Source organism: Halichoerus grypus, chromosome 12, assembly GCF_964656455.1.
Source record: "Halichoerus grypus chromosome 12, mHalGry1.hap1.1, whole genome shotgun sequence".
NCBI classification, from domain to species: Eukaryota; Metazoa; Chordata; class Mammalia; order Carnivora; family Phocidae; genus Halichoerus; species Halichoerus grypus.
Window position 1 is genome coordinate 4592399 of NC_135723.1, and position 26444 is coordinate 4618842.

The following is a 26444-nucleotide window of genomic DNA, read 5'->3' on the forward strand; positions in this document are numbered from 1 at the left end:
CCAGCTTCGAGGAGCCTGTTCGAAAGAACCAGGAAAAGAGACAGAAAACTCGGCATATTTAACAAAAGCACATATAAAATTATATCTACCTTGGCTGAAACCAGATAAAAACACACACAGAGGATAGGGCTCCCAGGGGGGCTCAGCTGGTGAAGCATCTGCCTTCGGCTCAGCTGATGATCCCAGGGTCCTGGGGTCGAGTCCCACGTCGGGCTCCCTGCTCAGCGGGGACCCTGTTTCTCCCTCTCCCTCTTCCCCCTGCTTGTGCTCTCTCTCAAATAAATAAAATCTTTAAAAAAAAAAAAAAAAAAAAAACCACACACACGCAGCGGGGCGGGAATGGAACCAAACCGCGGGCAGATGGAAATAGTTGGATTTGTCTTTTCAGACGGCTGAAATATCCTTTGTGTGGAAGGCCACTGGTCAGAAAGTGTTTACAACATTGTGCAACGGCCTCTCCTGAGACCCAGAGGTCTGACGCGCACTCTCACCTTCATGAGGTCATAAAACACTTTATCTCGACCCGCAAGGTAAGGATGCACTTGGACAGTGCCCAACGGAACCACACGTCCCCCGTGACTGGTTACGGGCATTCCTGAGGCACAGAGGCCCGCATTCCACGGACGTGCCAGCTTTATCCCGCCGGATGAGCCGAGGTTTGAAACATGAACGCAAGCGAGGACGAGGAGGGCACTCCTGGGCATTAACGACAGAGCTGTCAGTGAGAGTAAACACGTGGGGCCAAAAGTCCATTTTCTAATTTCCCCTGCTCCTCGTGAAACTTGCAAACAGTAGCAGTAGCAAGAATTAACGGATCTGCTGGCCAAGGAGTATCACTTCCTGCTCTTAGATTTGGGGGAAAGGTACACGGAGTCTTCCGTGGGAAGTGTGTCGTGGAGAAAGTGGCTCTGGGATCAGAAACGTCTGGCAAGCTCTAGGCTGCCTCCTGTCGGTGGGCTTTCTTCCCTGTAGGAATTTTCAGAGCCTCCAAAACCTGGCATGAGATGTGAATCTCCGAGATGGTGACGGAATGCGATCCTCCCCAACGTTCACAGACCTGCATGCTTCCTTCTCAGGACTCAGGTCAGGAGGATTCCAGAAAGCCCGGGTGAGAAGAGCAAGCACAAGGCTCTCCGTCAGCTCAGCAAGGTTCAAGGGGAGGCCGGACACCAGAAAAGCCAGCCGCTGCTCCATGACAAAGGGCTCCGATCCAGGAGGACTGACGGGGGACCCATCCCCCGGGGAGACACACTTCGCAGCCTCCGTGTTACTGAGACCCGGGCTGGTGCACGGGGCCACGGTCATAGCAGCCACGGAAACTCGCGAACACGACTCAGGGCTGCCATTGGGCCCCCGTGCCTCTGGTCCTCGCACAGATTCGCAAGGATGAGCCAATCCGTGGTGCGGGAACACGCTTGTTAGCGCATCTCCGTCCCACTACCCGATTCCCCGAGGGCGCCCTGCCTCAGAGCCTGCTGACGCAGCACCCCACCCACGACCACGGGGACAGGTGCCAACCGGAGCATCGCAGCTCCCGGAGCCTTCCGTGGCAGAAAGGACAGAGTCGATGGGATGTATGTTGCTCGTGGGCTCTGCTCGCTTGGTTTGGTCGAGTCCACACGTCCCCTCAGAAGGAAGAAAATGTCACATAAACGTGGCTTAGCGAGGCGTATCCCTGTTTGTGCGGAGCGTTGCTGTAGCATGCCGGGAAGCCCGTGGGCTTCAAGCGTGAGCCCACTCAGTGGACAGGACATGTCACAGCTGCTCCGTGACACGATGACGAGGAACGCCAGCCCCTGTGACAGCGGAGGGCCAGGCCTTCCCAGAGGCACCAGGGGTGGGGCGGGCCTCAGAGACCTCGCAGCAGAAGCGGAGAGACAGGGCTACCATGCGCGGCCCCGGAGTCCACCAAGAAACACCAAAAATCTCTTCGTTGACTGAACCGCTCCAGGGATGGTGAGTGAAACCTCATTTGCAGACTCGACATTTTAGAAAACCTGCAAAGTCAGTTTATATTCCTTCTCCAGGAAATTTTCCAGGGAAGCCACGGGACTGACTGGAGGTGGGATGGGCAAAGAGCCAGAAAGTGGGTGACGTCCCCCCATTCAAGAGGAGGGGCAGGGGTGGAGCCCGACAGGGAGTGAAGGCAGGACAGAAAAGGAAACCGGGTTTTTTTTTAAAGATTTTATTTGAGAGAGCGAGCAAGCACAGGCTGGGGGGGGGGCGGGGGGAGCAGAAGAGGGAGAGGGAGAAGTGGACTCCCCGCCAAGCAGGGAGCCCCATCCGGGACTCAATCCCAGGACCGTGGGATCATGACCTGAGCCGAAGGCAGACGCTTCACCGACTGAGCCACCCAGGCGCCCGGGGAAACCGGTTTGAGGGACACTGAGTAAAGACGGCTTTACCTTAGAGAACAGCAGGGATGAGCTGACGTGTGCAGGCAGACCCTCGCGCTGGTAAAGGGACTGTCATCGGACACCAGTGTCTTCTCTGTCCCACTGGGGGCCCAAGCACTGCTCTCCTGGGCTCCGGTCCCAGGACGACCCTACAACTGTCCTGAGTGTCCAAAGTGCACCATTCACCCCACTCTGTGCCCCACTCAGACTCCAGCACTCGGGTGATGTGTCCCTGTGACCTCGGTTCCGGTATGTGTTCTGATCCCTGAAGGCCCCAGAAAGGTGACACAGGCACGTTCTGGAGGCGCTAAGGAAAAGAGGGCTTGCGTGGCGTGGGCTGGGGCTTCCGGGTGGAGGCTGACGAGAAGGCGCTGGGCTCCGGGACGACGCCCGGCCCCGGTGGGAGAAGCAGGAAGCATGGCGTGTCCACACTGGCGCATTCCACGGCGTTAACTGCACTTGGCCACGGAAGCTCGTTTTTCTCGCCAAAGACACTCTAATGTAGCAGCACATTCATTAAATGGTAGTTAAAGCCTCAGGAGGCCCACTTTTGATCATTAGTAATGTGCAGAACCCTATGCAGGGCAATTAATTCAGTTCCAGAAAATTAATTTTTAAAAGTAAACAAAAGGAGAAGAGTAGGTTGGAGCTGCGACAATGTTCATGCCCTGTTAGAAATGGGGTTAAATGGGCTATTAATTGTGTTTGAATAACAAATGAAGAAAACTGCTGAAATAAGGCACCGGGGAGCTCCGTGGAAGCCTTCACTGGCTGCGAGGAAAGGCCATCCTTGACACGGCCTTCCAGAAGTTTCCATCGAGCTACTAAGGCACGCGATAAATTCGGAAATAAAGATCTTTCTAAGAGCCTCCCCAGCAGAGGGTCCTGCTTCCAGCCCCACGGCCCAACTCACTCCATCCTGCTGGGTTGGTACACGCCACACAGTGCCTCAGTTTCTCCCTCCACCACTTAACAACGCCGGGCCCCTGGCTCGGCGGCCAGTGCGTGCACGAGCCTGGCCAGCCAGGATTGCGAGAGACGCCACAGGTTCCTCGACACACAGCAAGGTTGCCTGGGCGGCAGTCTCCCCTCCTCTAGGCCCGCTGGTATGACAGAGTAGATGTCCTCACAACAGAAGCCACTCGGGCCCCGGGTTTCTTGCATCTAAAGGCACCTGCAGGGTAACCACCACGAGAGAGAAGCCAAGCAACACGACCAGGGCCTTCCTGGTAGAGTGTCTCGGGACCTGCAGGAGACCGCCCGTCCAGTGTCATCCGATTCATCCGAGGCCTCCTCCTTGTGCATCCCGGAGCTTGGAGGAGTTACTTCTCGCGCCTTCTAGTGACCCCCGTCTGGACAAACTCGTTAGACCTTGTAGGCATCTAACCCAGCCGTTGCCACTTCACAGATTCCCTGCGTGATCCACGTGCGCTCCTGATTCCTTCGATTTTCTGCTGTCGGCTCACGTAAAGCACTCATTCGAAGGGCTCCCTGCTCCCTGCCTCTTGAGAGGGAGGATCGGAGAGAAGGGCTGGGGTCCGTCCTGGGGCTGGCAGGAGGGAAGCTTCTGGAAGGGGCGAGGGCGCCTCCATTCGAGCTGGTGGCGGTGCCCGGGGCAGCCCGCTCTCCCGAGGGGCGAGACAGCCAGGGTCTGCAGCCACCGGGCCTCCCCATTCAGCGACACCTCCTGCCCGACCTCGGAGGCCCCTGAGAGGAGTCGTGGCTAAAATGGGAGGGCGAGGCCTAGCGCACCGGGCCTGGGCATGCCTGTGGGAAGAGCCTGTGGGGTCAGCTGTCCCCAGGTGCACAGCTGGTGACCCGGCACCCCAGGAGGAGAGCAGTGCCTGTACTCACCTCCCCTCTCCTCCGACGTTCTAGGGCAGTGACGGGGGCCGAGGCTGTGCCCGGAGCCTCAACACGCCTGCCAGTGTCCCTCGAAGGGAAGAGCGTCAGGCATTCGCCTCTGATCCCCTGGGCCAGGCCCCAAACTCTCCCAGCCTCCCCTCCAGCCCCTGGGCGCCTCCCCACTCCCCATGCTGCACCCCCGGCCTGGCTCCGGGCACACAGGAAGGTCACATCCTCGATTCCAACGGTCTGGCCAGAAAGACGAGCCAGCTCCCATCAGCCAAGAGCGCTGTGCCTCCCTCCAGTTTCTAGGCTCTGGCTGAAGCTCAAGGGCATGCCCTGGCCTCTGCGGGTCAGAGGGTAGGCGCTGCACCCCTCTGTTGGACCCTTATCACCGGCACTGGGCCAGGTACACAGTAGGCACTCATAGTTGCTGTCAGATAAATGCACGCTGCACCCAAGTGCAGGCAGACTACACGACAGTCGTGACTCGAAGAGAATATTCCAGAGGGTCTGACACACTTGGCTTAGCAAGACACACAGACAGACCAACGTTCTCTGGGTCCGCGCGGCACCGAGAGCAAAGGGAACGTCGCCGGAGACCCTCGAAGACACTGTCTAGACCACAGGATGGGACTGAGGCCTGAAGCTCGGTCTCACGGCTCATGATCCATGTCTAACAGTCGCCCTGACCCATGTGACAGCCTGTCTTTTCCAAATGAGTCACCAAGCAGTTAAAAATGCCTTGCTGATTTTTACCACAAAAATTCACTCTCTGACACGGATTTAATTTCATGACCCTCTAGGGGAAAGAATGTCATCACTCAAAGAAATTCTCAGGCATCGGTACTTCTGGTAAATATGTGATGAGATGTCACTAAACAACTTCATTAAGTCACTCAGATGAGTTACTTGTCGCTCCGGAAGCAATGGAACGATGTCCTTCACCGAAGCTGTACCTTCAGATACGAGTCACTCACCGGTTTAGAGTACGCCGGGGAAACTCCACATAAAGCTGGAGCCACCGGTTCCTGACTCTCACGGGGCAGAGGCGGTGTTTCTCCCAACACAAACCACCCTTCATGACTATTTTTTACCGCACACAGATGAAGAAGTCCACACGTGCTCTCATTACTGACGAGACCATAAAGCTAAATGCCAGTCAGTAGACTCTGGTTTAAAATATTAACAAGCAGGGGCGCTTGGGAGGGCTCAGTCGGTTAAGCGTCTGCCTTTGGCCCAGGTCGTGATCCCGGGGTCCTGCTCAGCCGGGAGTCTGCTTTCTATGCTCGCGCTCTCTCTCTCCCCCCACCACCATCTCAAATAAATAAAATCGAAAAAACTAAAAAACAAAAATGAAATATTCACAAACAAACCAAATGCTGTTGCTTTAAAATTCATGTAACACAATAAAATAGGCAGAACACCTGAGAAGCTTGAGTCTAAGACAGGCGACCCCTCGAACTCCTCACAAGACTGAAACCCCCGCAAGCCTGGGAGGACCCCACAGGAGGGAGAGACGCTGCTGTCGCTGGGTGCACTGGGTTTGCGGGCTCCAGGCGTGCGTGACATTCCCAGCAACTCCTGATCAGGATCCACCTGCCAGGCTGCAGACTCAAGTTTTCCCCCAGGCTCAGGCTGGTCGGGCTGGGAGCAGGGGCAGGGCAGGTGCCACCCACCTACGCAGGCATGGAACCACGGTGAGACCGAGGTCACCAGTCCCATGCTGCTTCTGTGGGGGCACGGTGGGGGCAGGAGTGGGGGTGGGGAGCACCACAGCTCTGCCCCTTTATGGTGAGAGCCAGGGAACCGACATGGGGGCAGCAGAGTCAGGACCCCAGATCTAAGGGGCGGGAAGGCAGAGCCTGGCAGAAAGGACCGGTGGGCTGTCAGTGGCCCCTGGCCACTCTGATTTCAAATCCAGGCAGGGACGGTCACTTCGACCTGGTTACGGCTTCTGGTGGGGGGGCGGGGGGGGAGCCAGGACGCTACTCTCCGTTCTCCAGGGGCTCAGGCCACCATAACGCAGCACCACCCGAGGAAGGCTCACAGAGCAGGTACTCCTCACAGCTCCGGAGGCCGCGAGCCCGAGATCAGGGTTCCCCCTCTACCACCTCATCTACCCCCTCCCCGCGGGGGTGGGGCTGCCACGTGAACTCTCGGGGGGCACACACAGCCCACAACATCACTCCCGCTGTGCAGACTCGGGTCGGCTCAGGCAAGGACGGGCCATGGTGGGGTTGGCGCGAGAGGACTTCCACAGCCTGACCAGGCACATCTGCATCCCGCGGATGCCCTGGCGGGAGGATGTGGGGCAGCCACGGAGGGTCCCCCATCCTTCCCGGTGGCCGGCCTGCAGCTCACACGTCCACAGAGGAGCCGCGCCGGACAGGCGACAGAACGACACCCCCACGAGCCTGCGACCTCAGCAGTGCACCTGCCATCCTCCGCGGGCTGTCCCATCACGTGGGTGTCCTCCCGGGGGGGGGGGGGGCGCGCCGTGCTGAGCAGGATGCCCATGCACCCCGCCGCATCACGGCGGCGGCTCCCCGGAGCTGGGGTGCGCGGACACCACGGCGAGCAGCCAGCGAGGGTCACGGCAGGAGGTCACCCAGGGAGCTGGAAGGAAGGCTGCTGGCCTGTCTGCAAGGGGGGGTCCGGGAAGAACGCGGTGGGGCACGCAGTGTCTCAGGCGGGAACAGGGTCCCTGTGCATGGCTGCTCAAGCCTCCCTCCGCTCCTGCCTCCCCTTCGGACTCGCGGGCAGAAAGAGGCTTCTTCTGACGGCCTCGCTGTCCCGAGCGAACGGCCTTCCCAAGAAGTAAGAGGCTTTCTTCTTTTCCCAGCTGACCACGTGCTGTCCAGTGAACGAGGCGGCGTGAGGGGCCCACACGGAGCACGTTTTACCACCTCAGGAGAACATGCCTGGACGCAGGCCCAGCTGCCCCCTCGGACTTGGCGTGAAGGGAGAAAGCAGAGCGGGCTAGCAGGGCGAAGGGGCCCAAACTCCTGTGGCCATCGGCAGCCACGCTATCACAGGCTGGGGGGCCGGCCCCCGGCAGCAGCAGCAACGACCCATGGCTCCCGAGATCAGAGGTCAGAGTCTGGCGTGGATGACCAGCGACCCTCGGAGGCGGGTAAAACCCGACGAGACCGTGGACTCTCCACCAGGACAGCCCGCGGGCTGGGGGGGGGGAGGGGGGAACGGGGCAACGGGAAGGCAGACACCAGGGCCAACGCTCTGCTCCCAAGAAAAACAGCACGCAAAATTCTTGAGTTTCCGGATTCTGCTTACAGACTTGGACAGTCCGTGGGGGTGGAGGCCCGCTTTCCAGCCAAGCGCGGCGAGAGCCAGATAAAATTTTCCTGGTCTTATTTTAGGGTGGGTAAGGCTGTAAACAGGCTCGGCGACCAATCCACAGACAGCCTGTCTAGACCCTTATTTGAAGCAGAAGGTCACCAGGGAGGCAGACATCCCAGATGTCCTGGAGGCATGTGACAAAGAACTGTAGCCCAGCCAGCACTGGCTCCCGGACAGGGACACTTACCTCACCTTCTAAGTGCTGATGGCGGGACCAGGCCGCCCATCCCGGAGGCATGAGCTCAGAAAGGGAGCAGCCCTGCTCAGGGGCCGGCAGGACGAGAGGACATGCCTCCCTCCTCAAGCGTGGACGGGCATGGTGCAGGGTCGGGGGTTTGTAGAGGAAAGGGAATGGTGGGTGTCCCCACAGGTGGGGACAGCAAAGTGCAGACGGAATAAAAGAGAGAGATTCCAGTAGAAAAGGCAAAGTTCTGAAATACACCTACAGACAATAAAGACCATCAAGATCCCAGGAAACACTAGTTTAATGGCTAAAATCAGAGGCTCTGGATCCTACTGTCAGGTACAACAGGACTGCTGCTCACTCTAGGGTCCCATTCCCCCCCACGCTCACTCTGGGGTCCCGTCCCGCCCACGCTCATTCTGGGGTCCCGTCCCCCCCACGCTCACTCTGGGGTCCCGTCCCCCCCCACGCTCACTCTGGGGTCCCGTCCCCCCCCACGCTCACTCTGGGGTCCCGTCCCCCCCCCAAGCTCACTCTGGGGTCCCGTCCCCCCCCATGCTCACTCTGGGGTCCCACCCAACCCCACCACTTACAGCTGGGCTTCAGTTTCCCAACTGGGAAATGGAGATAAAATTTATATCTAACCCTTAGGGGTGTTTTGAGGAATAAATGAACAAATAAATACATAAAACATGGAAACTTCGTAGAACGGTGCCTGGCCTCTAGAGATCATTCCGTGAACGTCAGAAGATGTTCCTGTCATCATTACTATATTTATGCCACCAGCGCGCACACCACGGCGTGACTGAGTCTCCCTCCCCAGCCTGCAACCCGCTGTGGCCCAGGCCAAGCCAACCTGGAGGGACAGCCGCCAGCCTGTTTCTCTGACAAGCTGATTAATGACGATTTGACCTTGGGTTAAGTTACCGATGCTCTCCGCGTCCCAGTTTCCTCCCGGAGGACAATGGCTCTTTGATACCCAGTGCACAGTCTTACTTTCAAGGTAGAAACTCTTAGTTTAAAAAGGTGGCTGTCGTCTTCTGGGTCAAGTTTTTCTGCCTTGCACAGATCCTATTCCAGACCAAGACTATCTTAGGGAAACTCTTCAACTATGCGGAAGTTCGGGTGCCTGAGAAACACCTCATTTACCCAGAGATCCCGGCCAGGGAAGACCATGTGGTGGGGGGGAATTTTGTCAGAGGACTAACATTCATCCTTAAGGACCAAATTGTTACTTTTTATCATTTGTATGAGAGTCTTTCTAAAACACATAGATACATCCCTAACTTAACAAATGGAATTCTGGCCAATAAATCAAAAAGTTTCATAAAGTCAAAGGACAGTAGCAAGAGGAAAAGAAGGAAGACAAAAGATCCCACACACTTCCCCTCCCTTCTTCCCAAAGGAATGAGCCAGCACATCCATCCTGACCCCACAGCCAGGCGGCCTGGCGCTCGAACCAGGGGCGCGTGCTCACCTGCTTCGCAGCTGCCTGGCTTGGAGGTAAGGAGCCCCGCGTCAGCACCGGCGGGCTCCCGGGGCCGCAGAGCTCAGGGAAAGGGTTGGGGATGGCCGGCAGAGACGAGGTTCTGAGCTGCTGGTCTTCTTCCTGCAGGCGTCTGGGAAGAGAGACACAACCGCTCATTAATAGTTTGCTGTCACCACCCCCCGCCGACGCGATCCAGCAATCCCACGTCTGGAGATGTGCCCCAAAAAACTAAAGAGGGGCTCAAATAGATAACCTGGATCCCGGGGTCACAGCACGCTGCATCACAACAGTCCAACCCAAGCGTGCATGGATGCGTGAACAGACACACAAACGTGGGCCATCCACACAAGGGGGCACGACTCGGCCGCCCGAGGAAGGGAACTCTGACACGCGCTGCAGCTGGGATGAACCCTGAGGACATGGTGCTGGGTGACAGATCTTGTGAGATTCCACCTCTCTGAGGCACCTGGGGTCGCCGAGCTCCTAGCTAGGACAATGGTCACTGCCGGGCACTGGGGCGAGGGGCGTGGGGAGCTTCTGGGTCATGGGCAGAGTTTTTCCGCAAGCTGAGCCAGTCCTAGAGATACATACACAACACCGTAAGTATACACAACACTGAGCACTGGTTCACTTCGACACAGCAGAGATGGTCAATCTTATGTCATGTGTATGACACAGGGACGAAAAGTCTTCTTGTTTTTTTTTTTTTAAAGCTGCCATTCTCAGACTCAAAAGGGTCCAGATTCCCTCACTCATTAAACATCCGGGGGCGAGGAGCACCGCGACCGCGCTTACATGGCAAACGATGCTCCGCGCAGGGCCCGTACCAGGTGCTCTCTCCAAACACGGATGTGCGAAGAGGTTTTGTAAGAGCATTTTCAGGAGAATCACCATCCCCAGTGCCCTTGATGTGGTCACTTCTCCAAACACATAAAAGCAGAAGAGGCTTCGTGTGTCCTCATCTGCATCGTGGAACGAATGCTTGTTTCTACAAGGTGGTTGATCGCTGAGTGCGCTGGAGCTAAGTGCTCCATGTCGCCACCTCCCCAGAGCACAAAAGCCCGTGTTTGTGTGTCCTCAGAAACACCCCACAGGACCCCACTTCGCAGCGCTGAGGGCCACCGCAGAGCGTGCACCACGCTGCCCACTTCTGGGGCATTTCCTGCCAAGAACGCAAAATCCACTTGTCCTACAACTAAGCCAAACACACCCAGTGAGATGAATCAGATGCAATTACAAAAACAGCAGAAGAATCAAGTTCAAGGTCAAAGCAGAGACAACTGCAAAGCGCCCCTCTGCTTCCTGTCCGCAGGGCTCTGCTGGTGGCCTCCTCTCCACACTGCTAGGCTCTCCTGGGGGCCCGGACGCCCCCCCACGGGAAGGGAGCACAGCCTGAGCGACCGCTCAGCATTCCTGGTGCCTGCGGACACTACGCCTCAGAAAGCCCTTGCGTTGACTGGACCTTCCAAGAATTTCTGAACTCCTTTGACAATTCAACTAAATTAATGATCAGTCGCTTTCTTGGGAGTTTTGCCACTAGAGAAATGTTCCGGGATCACTTTACAGGCTCTCTGTTTACCGACTGATCCTGATGCCGGAGGGACCTGTCCGGCCCTTTACCTGGGGACCAGGACGCGCCCACGAACGGCGCGCCCGCTCCCACGGCAGGAAGGAGGTCCGTGCTGGGGTGCGGGACGGCTCTTCTCTAGCGGCTCGAGAGACATACCAGAATGTGGATGTGCGCGGTTAAGAAACGCCACCCTTCCCGTACCAGCCTCTGTCGTGGCCAAGTGTCCGGCCGACAGGCGGTCCCTTGTCCCAGACAGCCAGAGAAGGGGAGATGGGGCCAGGCCTGCTGTGACTATATTCCAGCCCCAAGACGCCCCCGAGCCAGTGACTAGCCTGAAGCACCGAGTTTTATGATCTACAAGATGCCAACATTCTGACGCCCTACACGTTAGCAGAAGCTTCTCTGAATAGGCTGTTGTGAAAAATGTTAAAAACCACGTTGTTTAGGGCAGTGAGACTATCCTGTATGGTAGTATCAGCATGGACTCGTGTCATTACGCGTCCGTCCACACCCACAGGACGTACGACACTGACAGGGGCCCTGGGTGCCGACACGGCCTCGCGGGCTTGTCAAACGTTGTCCCAAACGTACCACCTGCTGGGGGACGTGGACAGTGCAGGAGGCCATGCGTGTGCGCATGGGGAGTACGGGAAATATTCTGAATTTCTCTCAGGCATGCTATGAACCTAAAACTCACCTTTCAAAAATAAGTCCTTATTAAAAAAAAAACAAAAACCCAGACGTTATGCTCGGTGAACAAGGATTCCCTTCTGCTGGAAACAGCCAGAACAGGTAAATCCGCAGCAACAGGAAAGCAGGTGGGTGGTTGCCGGGGCCGTGCGAAGGGGCGGCGTGGACACACTGCGGAATGGGGAGGGGCTTTCCTCTGGAGGGGTGGGAACCTTCTAGAACTAGGTAGAGGTGCTGGGAACACAACCCCAAAAGAGTACTAAAAATGCCTCGATTGTACACTGTAAGTGGTTAATTGTATGTTACGTGAGTTTCAAGTCAGTAAATTATTCTTAAAAATTAAAAGGAAAAAAAAAAGAGTCCCGCGTCGGCTTTATAGCAGTTCACACGTACCGTCCGAGGCAAAACTAAGGGACATTACACGGAGCTGGAGACAGTCCCCGTTCTGGAGGCTGCGTCCCTCCACTGTTACAAATCGAGACGTGGAAAGGGGGCGAAGGTGCAGGAACGTCGGGGGTTGGGGATGGGGAGGAGAATGGCAGGCCCGTGCTCTGCCGTCTGCCCGGCTGGAACACACCCACTGCCCTCCGCTGTCCCTGCAGTCCACTCCTTCAGGATCAGGATCGGACCCAATGGTAGCCTCTTCCAGGAAGCCCTCTCTGCCTTCCCCAGCTTCTACTCTGCACCTGTCTCCGTCGATGCTCCACACCCCACTCCGTGGGTCGCCCCACAGCACCGGGCCCAGTTGGTCTTGAGCTCCTCGGGGCATCTCAGGCTGGGTTTGCATCCGGACTACCCACTCACCAGACGTGGGCCAGTCCCTACCCCCAGGGCCTCAGTTTTGTCACCTGGGCACAGAGGGCCACCACACCACCCACCTCGAGGGCCATGGTGGCCATCGTCCCAGCTAACAAATGAGGATTCAACAGAGACTACACAGAGGAAGTGCTCAGCACGCACGGGAAGTGCTCAACATAAGGCCTCCCTTACAAAATAAATCTTTGTGTGCCCCGTATCGGTCACCCCATTTTTTAAGTGCACTTGAAGGTAAGAAACAATGCTACTCCTGCAAGAGAAGTGAGGAGAGGTGAGGCCTGCGGCCCAGTGTCCACTCTGCCTCAGGGAGAGCGTCTGGTGCACACCCGCCCCATGCACCCCCATGGGACTTAGGACAGGCACCCCCACGGCCGAGGGCTGAATCTGGCCTGAACCTGAGGCTCAAGGGCTCCGGGCCACTCACCGGTCCGGGCCTTCTTGTCCATCCTCTGCCCTGACTCAGCTCTGGGCACGGTCGCTGTGCGGGCTGTGTCCCCATCTTCCCAGGGGCCCCCACGCAAGGCTTCCCTGGATGCGTGACTGACAGACCCCAGGCCCAGAGAAGCGCCTGGGAGAAAAGAGCGAGGTCTCCTTCCAGACTGAGCTCCGCAGGGGCCAAGAACACAGGGGTGATGCTCCAGAAAGCAGAGTGGGGGGAAAACACCAGGAGGGGGGAGGTAGGGAAAGGCCAGGAGCCCAGAGGCAGGCGACCACCCCTGCAGACGGCTCTGTGCTTATTCTGCCGCCCGGGACAGAGCCGGCTACCTTGGGCAAGAGGCTTACCTGCCTGCAGAACACTGGGGATGTCAGACCAGAAAGAGCCTTATAGAAGTTTCTGGAAGCAAAAAGGACCCCCTCCCCACCCCGACCCCAAGGAAAGGAAGTGAGATTCCCCAGAAGATGCAGTGCTAGGAAGGAACAGCCAGGGGCACCCCAGCCTGACAGAGGCCCAAGAAGGAGGGCACCACCAGCCTCACACCAGAAAGCCCAGGAAGGCAGGGAGGCAGGGAGGCAGGGAGGCCTCGGTCCCTCGCCCCCTCCCTTCCCTCCATCCTCATTTGAAAACTTCCAGGGCCCACAGGGACCGGGCGGCGGCCACGGAGAGCTTCTCAGCTCGATTTCACAAACCTCTCCCCTCAGGAGGTCCACGATGCCTTCAGCACCCCTGTCTGCCCATCAGCACCCCTGTCTGCCCATCTCCCAGGCACTCGAGACACACTCAACACTCCGTCCCTCCCCCTCCAAAATTCAGGTGCTCACAACTCCCGTCCGTCCCCCTCTTTATCAGGGTCAGGACACCACCATCTCTAGGCTGAAACAGCCTCCAGGTCGGCCGTGCCCTATCCCGCCACCTCCCCGGACACCAGGCTGCCAGAATGATCTGCCAAAACCTAAACCCAATCTCCTCGCTCGCCTCTTCAGATCCTTCCCCGTCTCTCCCCCAGAATGGCTCACAAAGGCCTTCGGGATGTGGCCCTGACCTGTCGGGGTCATCTTTTGTTTACACCCTTCCGCTGAGGTGTGATCAACATGTAATGTCTACGACGGTGACATTAGCACAGGTAGGTCCCATCACCAGTCTCGCTTGCCAGACACACCCACGACCTGCCAACGCCCTGTCCCCGCTCTCTATTGTGATCGTTGAGGCTCCTCCCTCTCAGCAAGGTTCTCGGTCTACACCACAGTACTGGGACTTGAGGGCTCTGTGCTGCGGGAGATCCCTAGGACTTGCTCACCTCGTAGAACCAACACTCGGGACGCGCTGTCCCCTATTTCCCGGCCCCCGGCCTCCACCACTCCCACTCTCTGCTTCTCAGAGTCTGACCACCTTAGATGCGTCCCCGACGTGCAATCACATGGCATCTGTCCTTCTGTGGCAGGCTTGGTTACTTAGCATGCTGTCCGTGCCGCCCATCAGCGGATGAATGGATAAACGCAGTATGTAAACGGAGTATCGTTCCGCCATAAAGAGGGAGGAAATCTGGCCACTTTCGACAACAGGGATCTCTTCTCCCCCCCAGCTCCAACTCACCCCTTGACACCCAAATCAGAGATGTGCCACCTGCAAGGAACCCCCCCGCCTGCTTCCAGAAGCCCCTCCCGCCAGCCCCAGAATTTCCAGTGAATCCCCCGGGGGATGCCCCTTGTTACGTCCAGCACATTCTCTCACGAGGACCTCCCTCCCGCGGCACCGAGCAGGTGCTCCGTGGACGTCGTCAGAGCTGACCCGGACACCACGTCCCAGCCCGTGGGGCCGAGCTGGACCGAGCAGAGGGCAGTGCTGTGTCTGCACCCTCAGACCCGAGCCCCTCCAGGCCGGGGGTCCCACCTGACGGCGAGGATGTGCACGGGCTGGGAACGCTGCGCCTGCAGGGCCCTTGTTCCCGAGGCTGGCGGCTGGCCGCGGGCGTGCTGGCCGTTCTGCAGCAGGGGCACCGTCTCCGACTGCATGCCACGGGCCGGGTACAAACTCTCCAGCGACGCGTTCACGTCGTTCACCAGGGCCTCCAGGTCTACGTCATCCTCTGGGCGTGCGCGGCAACAGCGGGAAAACAGAACAGAGCAGAACTTTAGCAGCAGCGGGCGGGGGGGCAAGCACACGGGCATCTTGGGGATCAGGTCCCCAAACCCACAACAGTTCACACGACCCGGTGAAGGCGGGGGAGCATGACTGAGAGCGTACGTCCCCTAAGGACCCGCACCAGCACGTGTGTCAGGACTGGTTGACGCTCACAGGCAGCTCGGTAACTGCGGCCCAGCCGCACTTCCACGGCCGGCGGACAGGACACAGCTCTGGGCCCCTGCCCAGCTCCCAGACCCCTCGGCGCGGGTGGGCCACCCAGCGCGATGCCCCCGCCGCGCCGGCCTCAGTTGGTCCCTGCCTAGCTCCCGGACCCCTCGGCGCGGGTGGGCCCCCCAGCGCGATGCCCCCGCCGCGCCGGCCTCAGTTGGCTCCTGCCTAGCTCCCGGACCCCTCAGCGTGGGTGGGCCACCCAGCGCGATGCCCCCGCTGCGCCGGCCTCAGTTGGCCAGACCACAACAGGTGGACATCGAGCCCTAACTAGATGAAGCGGGACTTCTCCCTTCCCAGAAACTCTAGAAGCGAAAGAGGGACACAGGAACAGAGCGGCACCTGACACGGACAGAGGCCTCGGCCTGCTCAGGGCTCCAGGAGGGCCAAGCTGCGCGGACGGGCTCACAGGCGGAGGCTGATGGAACGTGCACCTGCTGACCTCCAGGCGCCCTCCTCTGCCTTCGACTGGCCTGAGAGCAGGGCAGGCCTGGTCACAGAAAAAGGCCTGACAGACGCAGAGACAGAAGCACAGACAATGTCAGGGGGAAGGACAGAAAACAAAGGAGGTGTGCCCTAGAGACTCATGGGAACTTTGACGTTATCAGCTTGGCCAGGATGCAGATATTTGGTCAAACAGGATTCCAGATGTTTCTGTGAAGGTTTTTTTTTTTTTTTTAAGATTTATTTTGAGAAAGAGAGAGTGAGCACACAGTGGGGAGGGGTAGGGAGAGTCTTAAGCAGACCCTGCTGAGCACAGAGCTGGATGTGGGGCTTGCTCTCGAGGCCCTGAGATCATGAGCTGAGTGGAAACCGAAGTCAGATGCTTACCTGCCTGTACCACCCAGGCTCCCCTCTGTGAAGTATTCTTTAGACGAGAGTAACATTTAAATCAGTAGACTCTGAGTAAGACAGACTGCCCTCCATAATGTGGGTGGGCCTCGTCCGATCAGTTGAAGGCTTTTAAGAAAAAAAAGGCTACAGTCCCCAAGGAGGGAAGAATTCTGCCTCCAGACTTGAACTGCAACTCCTCCCTGGGTCCCCAGCCTGCTGGCTCCCCTGCAGATGTTGGACTTGCATCTGCACAGTCAGGTGAGCAAGTTCCTTAAAACGCCCCCCCCCCCCCCCCCCCCCGTATACCCACAAACGCACATCCCATTGGTTCTGTTTCTCCGGAGAATCCTGACTATACACCGTGCAGGGTACAAGCCAGCACCCTTGGAGATGTGGGAGCGGCTGGGGCCCGGGGCAGAGACAGAGCCTGGGGCTCCGAGCAGCCCGGCGGGGCTCGGCTCGCAACCCCCCTACGGCCAGGCCGTGGTCTGGCCGGGAGCTCCGTAAAGCACAGTCCCTACAATCGCGTGCTGAAGCTACTCTTGAGTTAGTTTCTCTTATTTGTAACCCACTGCAACCCAACAGCACTGCCCCCTTCTGTGCATTTTCAGCTCTGTCACTTTTCACAACATGGCAACCGTGAACGAGACCCACCCTACCGGAGCGCTTTGCAAGTCAAGTCACCCACAGGCCCACCTGCTCCTACGTGACACCCACTCAGCACGACGGGCTCGGGGCCCGAGACAGCTCGACCCTCGCCAAGCCAGGGCCCCAAGCCCCTACCGGCAAGAAGGCAGAGCAGAGAAGTCACCCGCCAAGAACTTGCCCACCGCAGCCCTGCTCTTGCTATGGGCTCCACACCCAGGACCCGAGGCTCAGCTTTCTACTTCTCGGCCCACAACCCCGACACGGGGTTCGCAATGGAGCTGCCCGCAGGGGGGTGACAGGAGGAGGCTGGTCATCACCCCGTTTCATAACAGAGCCTGGCATATGGTGAGCACGGGGTAGATGTTACTCAGTACACCCATTGCACTGATACCTACAACACAATATAAACCAGGGACCACTAACTGGTTTAACAGCTGAGGAACAGACCTGCGGGGGTCGAGCACCTTGCCCACGATCACACACAAGCGTGAAATAGCGAACCTCAAATCTGAAAACAATCTTTGCAGCCACCAGTTTGACCTCACCAGGTGTGTGCTCAATGCACGAGCTCGCAGACATTTCCGAAACTTGCCCTCCCTGCCTCTCCCACTCTCCACACACACGGCCTGGATGCCTTTGCTTCGGCTTCCCCGTCTCATGAGGCAAAAGGGCCCAAGAAGACAGAGCAAAGCAGAACAGCGACAAAAACCTGCCTGAGGAAGGATGCCTGGCATGGATGCCAAAGGGACGGAGGGTCTGGGGGCGCGTGTGGCCCCATGGCTACAGCTAGGGAGGGCGTGTGGTCGGCTGGGGGTGGGGTGGGGGTGGAGAACAGCTGCGGGAAGATTGAGGCAGGAGCAGAAAAGCTATGGACCCCCGGCTTCTTGACCCTCCAGGCAACGATGCCGGGGCTGGGGTCTGAGAGAGGCCTGGACACGGGACGTTATACCCAGTGGGCTTCAGATGGATCCCACTGGGTCCTGCAGACAGATGGACCAACAAGAGAGGAGCCGATGCTTCTGAAACGGCAGGAACCAAGACCAGTGAGAGTTGTCTGAGCAGAGTAGACGGGGGTGGGAGGTGTGGACATGGACCCACCTCCTGACTTGAAACCTGTGAGCAGGGCCCCGCATGTCTCCGGGCCTGTGCGGGAGGAGGAAAGATGCTGACTAGATTGGGTTATAAAGAGTCAAAGATTAATCCCGTGGCCAGACAGTAAAAGGACCAAAGTGCTGAATTAATAATTCATAATTACCATGTGATCAATAACTAATCTATCATGAAGGACAACGCCAGAGTCAGCAGGCAGAAGTCTTGCTCAGAGTTCGGGGACAGGGAGGTGAGCAGGCCGAGTGGGGCTCATGGAAAATCCGGACTCCCGGAGGGAGAGGTACGCACACACCGTTGTCCTCTTGTCTCCTGTCCTCATCTGCAAACTGAGGAAGCAACACTCAGCAGGGACACTCACAAGTCTGGGGCTTCAGGGAAGTTCTAGGATGTGTCCTACACTCCTATTTAGCTGCCCATAACAGTCGCCTGATTTGAGCTCTGTAAGACAGTTAAGTCTATGCTGCCCCCACTCATCCTGTGAACAACCCAGTATTTCTCCCAATGGACCATTTACGTCAGTGTGGGGTGAAGGCCAGAACTCACGGCAGTTCCCGAGTCAGCCTCGGGTCACGCCCAGCTGGGGCGGGATGCCACGGGCAGGCGGGCCGAGGGGCGCCACGGGCCCGGTGGGGTTTCACCCAGCTGCCGCTCACACGTCCTCAAAACCAGGAGAAAACCCAGCAGAAGACACTGGCCACCCCCGGACAAACAGGCTCGCTCTCTGACAGATTTCTTCTGAGACCATGCCATGTGTTGGCCCTCCGGGTGGGTTTTCACTGGAGTTAGCCTTTCCCTACGGAAGCCCCTGGCGGTGTCCACAGAGGCGGCCCGCGGTGTCTTCCGTCCTGCCCTTCCGCTCCTTCTCGGGGCCGGCCAGGTCACTCCCACCTGGGTCACCCTGTCTGCAGTCAGGCCAGTGAGCTTTCGGGAATGGGAAGTAACTCTGACATTACTGAGAGTCAGTCTGACGGTGAAGTATAAAGACCCCAGACGATAAATGCAATGTGCGTCCTCAACATACTTTCACCCCCTTCTGAAAGGAATGAACCAGTCAGGATTTTCCTTAAACTCTGTTAAACTCTAGTAAGGACTAATAATGGGATCTTCCAAGCAGGGGTCTTAAAGGACTGATTCCAAGGAAGACATTTATCCATCACGGTCTTTTTTTTTTAAGATTTTATTTATTTATTTGTCAGAAAGAGAGAGCACAAGCAGGGGGAGCGGCAGGCAGAGGGAGAAGCAGACTCCCCGTGGAGCAGGGAGCCCGATGTGGGGCTCGATCCCAGGACCCTGGGATCATGACCTGAGCCGAAGTGAGATGCTTAATCTACTAAGCCACCCACGCATCCCTCTCCATCACATTCTTTTAAAACATACTACACTGGGGTGCCTGGGTGGCTCAGTCAGTTAAGCGTCCTACTCTTGATTTCGGCTCAGGTCATGATCTCGGGGTCCTGAGATGGAGCCCCGCATCAGGCTCCTGGCTCAGCGGGAGTTTGCTTCTCCCCTCTCTCTGCCTCTCTCTCAAATAAATACATGAAATCTTAAAAAAAAAAAATAGTACTGCACTATGATATTACAGAAGTCACCAAGACTTTACTGAGGTGACTGTCAGTTCCTGCAGAAACGCTTGGAATGGCTCGCATCCTGTGCATCCCGTCGGGTGCGGACGGCTCCGCGCCTCCCCTGCGTGGATTGCCACCCACCCGTGAGAGCCCTTCTGCGGAGAAGCAAACACAGCGGGCGCGAACGAGGCAGATGCTTCTGGAAATGGGTGCTAAGACGTGTCTGCTCAGTACAGACTTGATGCCAAAATATTTCCCGTGAGACTGTACCCCTGGAAGGTGCACGGAGGGGGAAGGGAAAACAATTTCACGTACACGGTTTCACGTCACACGGGCTCAGGAGGACGCGTCTGCGGCCCAGACACAGGTCAAACGACACGGCTGCAAATCCAGTTATTAACAGTTATTTGGCTTTCCTCAAATAACCCAAGTCCCACAATGATGCTGACTTTTGTCCCAAATATTTGGGTAGCTCATCTGATCGCAAACTCACGTGTGCCCCTGGCCTCACTGCCTCGAGCAAACAGAAGCTGCTTCACTTCTAAAATAGACCTAAACTCAGTGAAACAAGCTCGCGTTTGGCTCCTCGATGATTCGGGGTGGATATCTTCCATAAGCCAAGCCAGGAGGCAGCCGGGCGCTCACCGGCGGACCGCGGGCGTGGAGGAGAGCGTGAGTTAGAGGCGAGGCTCCCACTTCTGGCCCCGCCTGGCCCCCCTCACTGCACCCTGCTGGGCCCTCTGCACCACACGGTGTCCCCTCGAACAGACAGGAAACAGGACACTGACTCTGCCTCAGAGAAATGCTATTTGCCCGACGTGCTCAGGATACACGTATGGACTGTCCGTTCTTCCCAGACCCACGTGAGCACCTGTTACCACACACCGTCTGCCTGCCTCCTCCCATCTTCATACAGAAGGGACGCTCCTGATGAGATGGGGCCCAGCAGCCTTGCTTAAGATGCTAAAACCCCAGACAGTAATAGATTATTAAGAGCAGGAAAAAAAAAAAAGGAAAAGGTCGATGGCACTGGTGAGGTTGGGACAGAATAGGAAACAGTTATCTTGGCCTTCTTTATGATCCTGGCACACAGTGCCTAAGATCCTTATAATGTCCTAAGCTCTAAGAGCAACGCGAGCATCTTTTGTTCTACTATTTGGTCTTTTTTGGTTCCTGAAATAGCTCCGGAGCTTTCATAAAGGTGAAAGGATCATCTTCTGTGATATATAACATTCTGTTATTCATTACAAGCACTTTTCTTTCTTTCTTTCTTTTTTTTTTTTAAGATTTTATTTGACAGAGAAAGAGCGCGAGAGTGCATGTGCACACAAGCAGGGGGAGCGGCAGAGGGAGAGGGAGAAGCAGACTCCCCGCTGAGCAGGGAGCCCAAAGCGGGGCTCGATCCCAGGACCCTGAGATCATGACCTGAGCCAAAGGCAGACACTTCACCGACTGAGCCACCCAGGCGCCCCTACAAGTCCCTTTCAACCACACCTGAGTTTGTATTAATCAGGTGCTTCGGGGGAAGCCACCAGATAACCATGGGATGGGGGCTGGTTGCCAGGGGGACCAACAGTGGGACTAGAGGGTTGGGAGGCTCAGCCCCACTCCCCGACCTCGGGGAAGAGGAGACAGGGGCTGGAGGTCGAGTTAATCACCAGTGGCCAATGATGTAAGCCATCATGCCTATGTAGTGAAGCACCTATATAAAAAACGCTAACCCCCAGGGTTTGGAGAGCCTCTGGGTAGGTCAACACATAGAGGCGCTGGGAAGTGGTGTGCCGGGCACGGAAGCCCCGAACGCCGTCCCCATATCTCGCTCCATGCCTCTCTGCCGCCTGACTGTTCCTGAGCTGCATCCTTTATAATAAACGAGTACTCTAACTAGTAAACTCTCTGCCTGAGTTCTGCAGACTGCCCTAGTAACGGAACCAAGCAGGTCGTGTCAGAATGAAACGGCATCGTAGGACACACCCAGCTGGTGTCAGAGAATGCTTGATGTGGAAAGAAAGCCCGCACGTCTGGGGTGCAGAAGTGCTGGGTCAGCACAGAGAGGAAAAGGGAAGCTCTCTTTACATACAGTGCTATAGCCGAAAAGTCCCGAACACGCGGAAAGGCCAACGCTCTTACACCTTTCTATCTGGACAGGAACAAGAGGTCCAGCCTGCAACGGTGTTTTCAACCTAAACCATGCTCACCTGGCAAACTATGTTTGTCGACCTCTAAGCCATTTAAACCTCGTGCAGACAGAACTCAACATTCGATTGACATACCTTCTGCACACCAATTAATCTTCTCCTTTCACAGAATCCAGCCACAAGGATTTAATTTTTAATCGGTACTGCTAGGCTTAAGTAAGCAGAGTAAGAAAATCAGGCGTTACACTGGAGTTAGAGTATGCCCCTACTCGTATTCTTGATAGTTAGATACTCAAAAAACCGAACAGATCACCTGACCACCCCTCCAAGTACACGGGCAACTTTCAAATCCTGTCATCTGAAAAAATACATCCAACAAAGCTTTATTGTAGTGGTTACTATAGGCAGGCAGGATTTGAAACACGAAATAAAATCCCTGGAAGGATCCGTCTGGCATATACATATAAATACACACACAGCTTCGGCCATATGCTCACATCTCCTGACCTTTCCGCGCGTCTATAGGAGAAACTTCATTTTCCAACCTTTGTGGGAAATAGTGCTCTCCACTCCACCTGCCCTCCCCCAGACAATCGCAACTGACACAGTGTCTATGAATTGTGAAAGTACGTATCAAACAAGCTGATTATTTCAACAACTGGAAGAATCTGTGTGTGTGTGTGTGTGTGTGTGTGTGTGTGTGTGTTTCATTACAACCATATATGTGCCCTCGAAAAGGAGCCCCGCCTACACTTTTTGCTGCTGCTGGGCTCTGGTCAGCACTTAGCGGGTCTATGCAGAGTCGCAAGCCCGCAAACCCAATCCCGGGCCCAAAGCATGTTCCTTCCCTGAATGCACCCGGGTTAGCCTCGGATGGAGAAAAATCAGTATCACAGGAGAGAGTTGCTGAAACTGTAAGTTCCTCGCAGAAGGAGGGAGGATTCCTACAATCCCCAAACCCTGACACCAGAAACTAGTCCGTGACCAAATGACTGCCAGATTAGCCCACACACCTCCGGCCAGGAAGGACTCGAAAGACTGGCTGGGTGGCTAATGTATTCAAGTTCACGGGCTCTTCCGAACCTTGAAGACAAACACTGGAAAGACGTTATGCATTCGCAGCCCGCCTCGCCGCACCCTGCTCCCCGTCCTTCCCAGTACGCGAGCCGCAGCTTTGAACCCAGTGAATCACCGTGCGCTGGTCTTCCTGCTCCTGAGCACAGTCCCCAGGCCCCCCGAGCACAGTGGTGTCAGGGAAGATCCTAAACGATCTGCAGACTCTGCGGCCTGGGTCACAGAGCTCGAGCACACCCACACAACTTCTCCTCGCTATCCCGTGGAAAGCTGAAGAACTCCAAAGGGTCTCAGAAATTAAGAGGCGGCAACTTCGCACCTCACGGCTAGGCAAAGCGAGGCCCAAAGCAGTGGTAATTCAGTGTGCGTGCCACATGGTGGCCGGGTGGCCCGACGTCTGAGCTGTGTGTGCACATGCAAATTAGTGGTTATCACCACTAAGGACCGCAATCATCAAGTGCTTATCACGTGCCCCTCCACTTCACATCACTGAGTTTAATCTGTAAGGTAATGACAGGTACGATAACACTGACTTAGCAGTGAGACAAGCTGATGTTCAATGGGGTCAAGGTCCCACAGCTGCTGGTGAAAACGCCCAGTGAGAACGCAGATCCCCTTTCTTTCAGGAGGGTCAAAGTGCTTTTGTGACAAGGGCACCCTCGGCCATGCCAGCCTGCTGTGATGGTCATGTGTCTAGACGGCAGTCCTCCAGCCCAGGCCACCCCCCACGGCGCTGGCATGCGCGCTCACACGCAGCTTCCTCCATGACCGGGGCCGAGGGGACAGTGTGGACACCACTCCTGGTGGCCAGCACAGGGGCGGGCTCCTGGGGGCCGATGCGGAATGGGGCCCAGGGCAGCCAGCAGGGACAGGCGTCTAGCTGGGGAGAGGAGTCAAGGAAGGGTCACTTCCAGAAGAGAAATATTCCATCAACAAGATGGGTGTCCGGACCTAGTCAGGAGGCAAAACAAGAACTGGGACATCTCTAGGCCACGGAGGCTGGCGGGCGATGCGGGGACCCCTGGGGCTGGCTTCCCAGGTGACTCACTGGGTAACCCCAGGAAGACCGGCTTGGGAAGGTCCAGCACCAGGCTGCTCATTTCCTAAGTTGCACTAACCACGGACCCCACTTCCTAACAGACAGTAGGTCTCGGTACAAATATGTATGCTTCTCCACCAATCCTGTGGACCACGCGATGGGGAGCCGTCCCCACCCACCGGTATTCATCTTGTGATAAGGTGTGCATCTTACGACGGCTCGTGCAAAGCTCCACCACAAGTGGACAGAACATGCAGAAACACAGGGAGCCCACGATTCCTTCCAGCTGTGCCAACAGCTCCTCCCACACCTCCCCAGAGCAGCTCGTGGCCAGGGCTAGAAGGGGCCCAGGATGCTGACAGTAACGGCTGCCAGGGAGGGAGGCTGGGCCATGTCTCCCCGGCCTGACCGATTCCTCCTTCTCACCACCAGGGCCATGGGACGCCCAGAATACTGCAATCCTCCGGGGGGTGGGGGGGCGGGGAGAAGGGTAAACCACAAAGTCCAGGGCAGATCCCCGAACCGAGGGCAGATAGATAGCCCGGCGGCCAGAAGGCACTGCTTCTACCACCAAAGCAAACAAGCAAAAGAAGTTAAGATAATGATTAATCGCTATCACTGGACTTTGATTCCAGTGAGATTCAGCTGTTTAATCCATGTTTTAGAGAAGTGTCAAATGACTCTATTCCTCCCCTCCGCAACGCCGCCCAAAAGGGGGGGAAGCCACTCATTTCGTTCCGTGACTCCATTCGCAGTAATTCTAGAACTGGAATCCAATGACCGGTGAAGACCGCCTAGAAAGAGAAAGTCTACAAACTTCCCTTCTGTCTTCGACTGTGGCCTGCCTCACGGTCGCAAGGAAGCGCCCAGAAAGCACCCAAGACTGTGGTGTTCCGTGCGTGGGAATATACAACACAAGAAAAGAATTTTCCACTCCAGAGAAGTCACAGCCCGCCCTGCAAGGACCAAGGACCTCAGCTACACGTTACAGAAAAAAGCACAGACTCAGTAGTGCAATCTCTATTTGTACTATTAGAAGACAATTGGGAGGCGGGAAGGGGAGAACAGAAACATGCCCACAAAATATCACTCAAAAAAGACAGAATTAATTGCATCTTTCTCTTTCGCGATTTACCGTGTTTCTTCTCCAGACTTCTGGTCCAGACCCCTAATTCTTCCATTACATCATAAAGCAGGGAGACGCTGGACGCCAGAAACTACGTAAACAGCCGGTCATTCTGGAAGGTTCTCACTTGCCATCAATCCTAAAAATATTAGTCCAAGAACACTGGACTTGAAAAGGAAAAATCCAGGTCATAGTCCCAAAGTCCACCCGTTCGCTAGCACTGCCCTTTCAAAAAAGGCAAATTTTTAAAGGCAAATTAGACACCGGGGAGTCTCTATTACCCCGTTCTACATTAACGCTCTGTTTCCATGATTTTAACTCTGTAAGTGTAAGATCCATTCATTCGACAAACAGGTACCGAGCACCAACTACTATCTGTCATCGTTCCAGGTACTGGAAATGCAGACGTTAACAAAAGAGACAGGAGTCCCCGCCACCTGAATGTAACCACGTCTTTCCAACCCGCTTTGGGAAAGGATTTCCCTGGGAAACAAAGTAGCAGGGGAGGAGATGACATTTTACTACCTCTGGCAGAATGAGTCCCTCCACAGGAGATGCTGAACCTGCTCCCGAGCAGTGGGAAGTGAGGGAAGGACCAGCAGAGGTGACATCGTGAAGAAAGCAAGCGCAAGCTCCTTACAGGAAGCGGTGACCTCCAGCCAAGAGGAGGGAATCCCACCCAGGACTGAACATCTTGCAAGAGAGGACAGGGACAGGCGTGGGGTGACAGCAGCATGGGGCGCGGTCTGTGTCGTCGGACGAAGAGAACCTTGGCACAGCTGACGGAGTGGCCAAACCAGAAAAGCGTCCCAGAGACCAGACACACTCCTCATGTGGTTCTGCTCACTCCTGGCAGAAGAGGAGAATTTTAAAACGAGATCTCTGTTTACAGGCAAGACCGTCATCTAGAGGGCATTCAGCTCTAAGAAGCGCCCAATTTCCAAGGCCTTGGGATGGGGAAAGTCATTCCAGGAGAACGTCCTGGGCGATTCCAAGAAATGGCACAGCTCCCGGAACTGAAATGCCCAGGAGAGGGGCTGGCTTTCCAGGATGTGGGGGGAAATGGGGTTTCGCCGGAAAGACGGGACGCTCCGCATGAAGCAGGCGGGCTCTGCGAATCTGGAGGCGTCCCCCTTGAACCCGATCAGCGAGGAGCGGGAGCACCCGGGCGGCTTTGGTTTGTGAAAACAGCCTCCTGAGACTCACCCGGATTCATTCTGAATCCAGTTTTTTGGAGTTGGGTCAGGGAAGGAACGGAGGGAGGTCCTAACCGAGGCTTATTATTCTTTTTGAAAACTATTTTTCAATTGAGAGAAGTGAAGCGGTATGTTCTGATGAATGCCCCAGAAGAAAAAGGGATGCTTGCAGGCTGGGCACGCGAAGGAGGGGAGGCCATGGGTCTGATTTCTGTTCTCTCTGTTGATGATGATGATGATGATGTTGATGAACAACAGCTCCCACTTCCTGAACACCCAGAAAGCGCCAGGTCCTGGGCCAGGTCCCTCCACAGCCCAAGCTGTTTCTCCTCCTCTTGCCAAACCAGACAAGTAGGTATTTTCACAGATTTCAGCTGGGGATACTGAGGCAGGGCGTCTCAGCTCTCCAGACGTGGGGTGCAGAGTCCGATCCAGGGCTGTCCACCTCCGAAGCTGGACATGTTGCCTCCTTCTTACATTTTAATTTTGTTTTTTTTTTTCCCTCACTAAACTTGAGTTTCTAGAAGACTGGAGCTTCATGTTCTTTCACTTTGGCTTCACTAACTCCGCACC

The 26444-nt window shown here is 56.3% G+C and overlaps 1 protein-coding gene across 10 annotated transcripts in view; it reads right to left on the minus strand.

Annotated features, from left to right (window-relative positions):
* The window catches only part of GRB10 (growth factor receptor bound protein 10), a 175086-nt gene that overhangs the window by 51562 nt on the left and 97080 nt on the right, over positions 1-26444 (minus strand). For 8 of the 10 annotated variants that reach the window (XM_078059939.1, XM_078059934.1, XM_078059931.1 and 5 more), the window contains 2 exons: positions 14680-14875; positions 9263-9404 (listed from right to left, as the gene is read on the minus strand). In XM_078059939.1, the coding sequence (XP_077916065.1) occupies positions 9263-9404; positions 14680-14875 (338 nt within the window). Of the gene's footprint in view, positions 1-9262; positions 9405-14679; positions 14876-15483; positions 15563-17878; positions 18060-26444 lie in introns of those variants that run through there. The other 2 variants (XM_078059936.1, XM_078059938.1) reach the window with 2 other exon arrangements.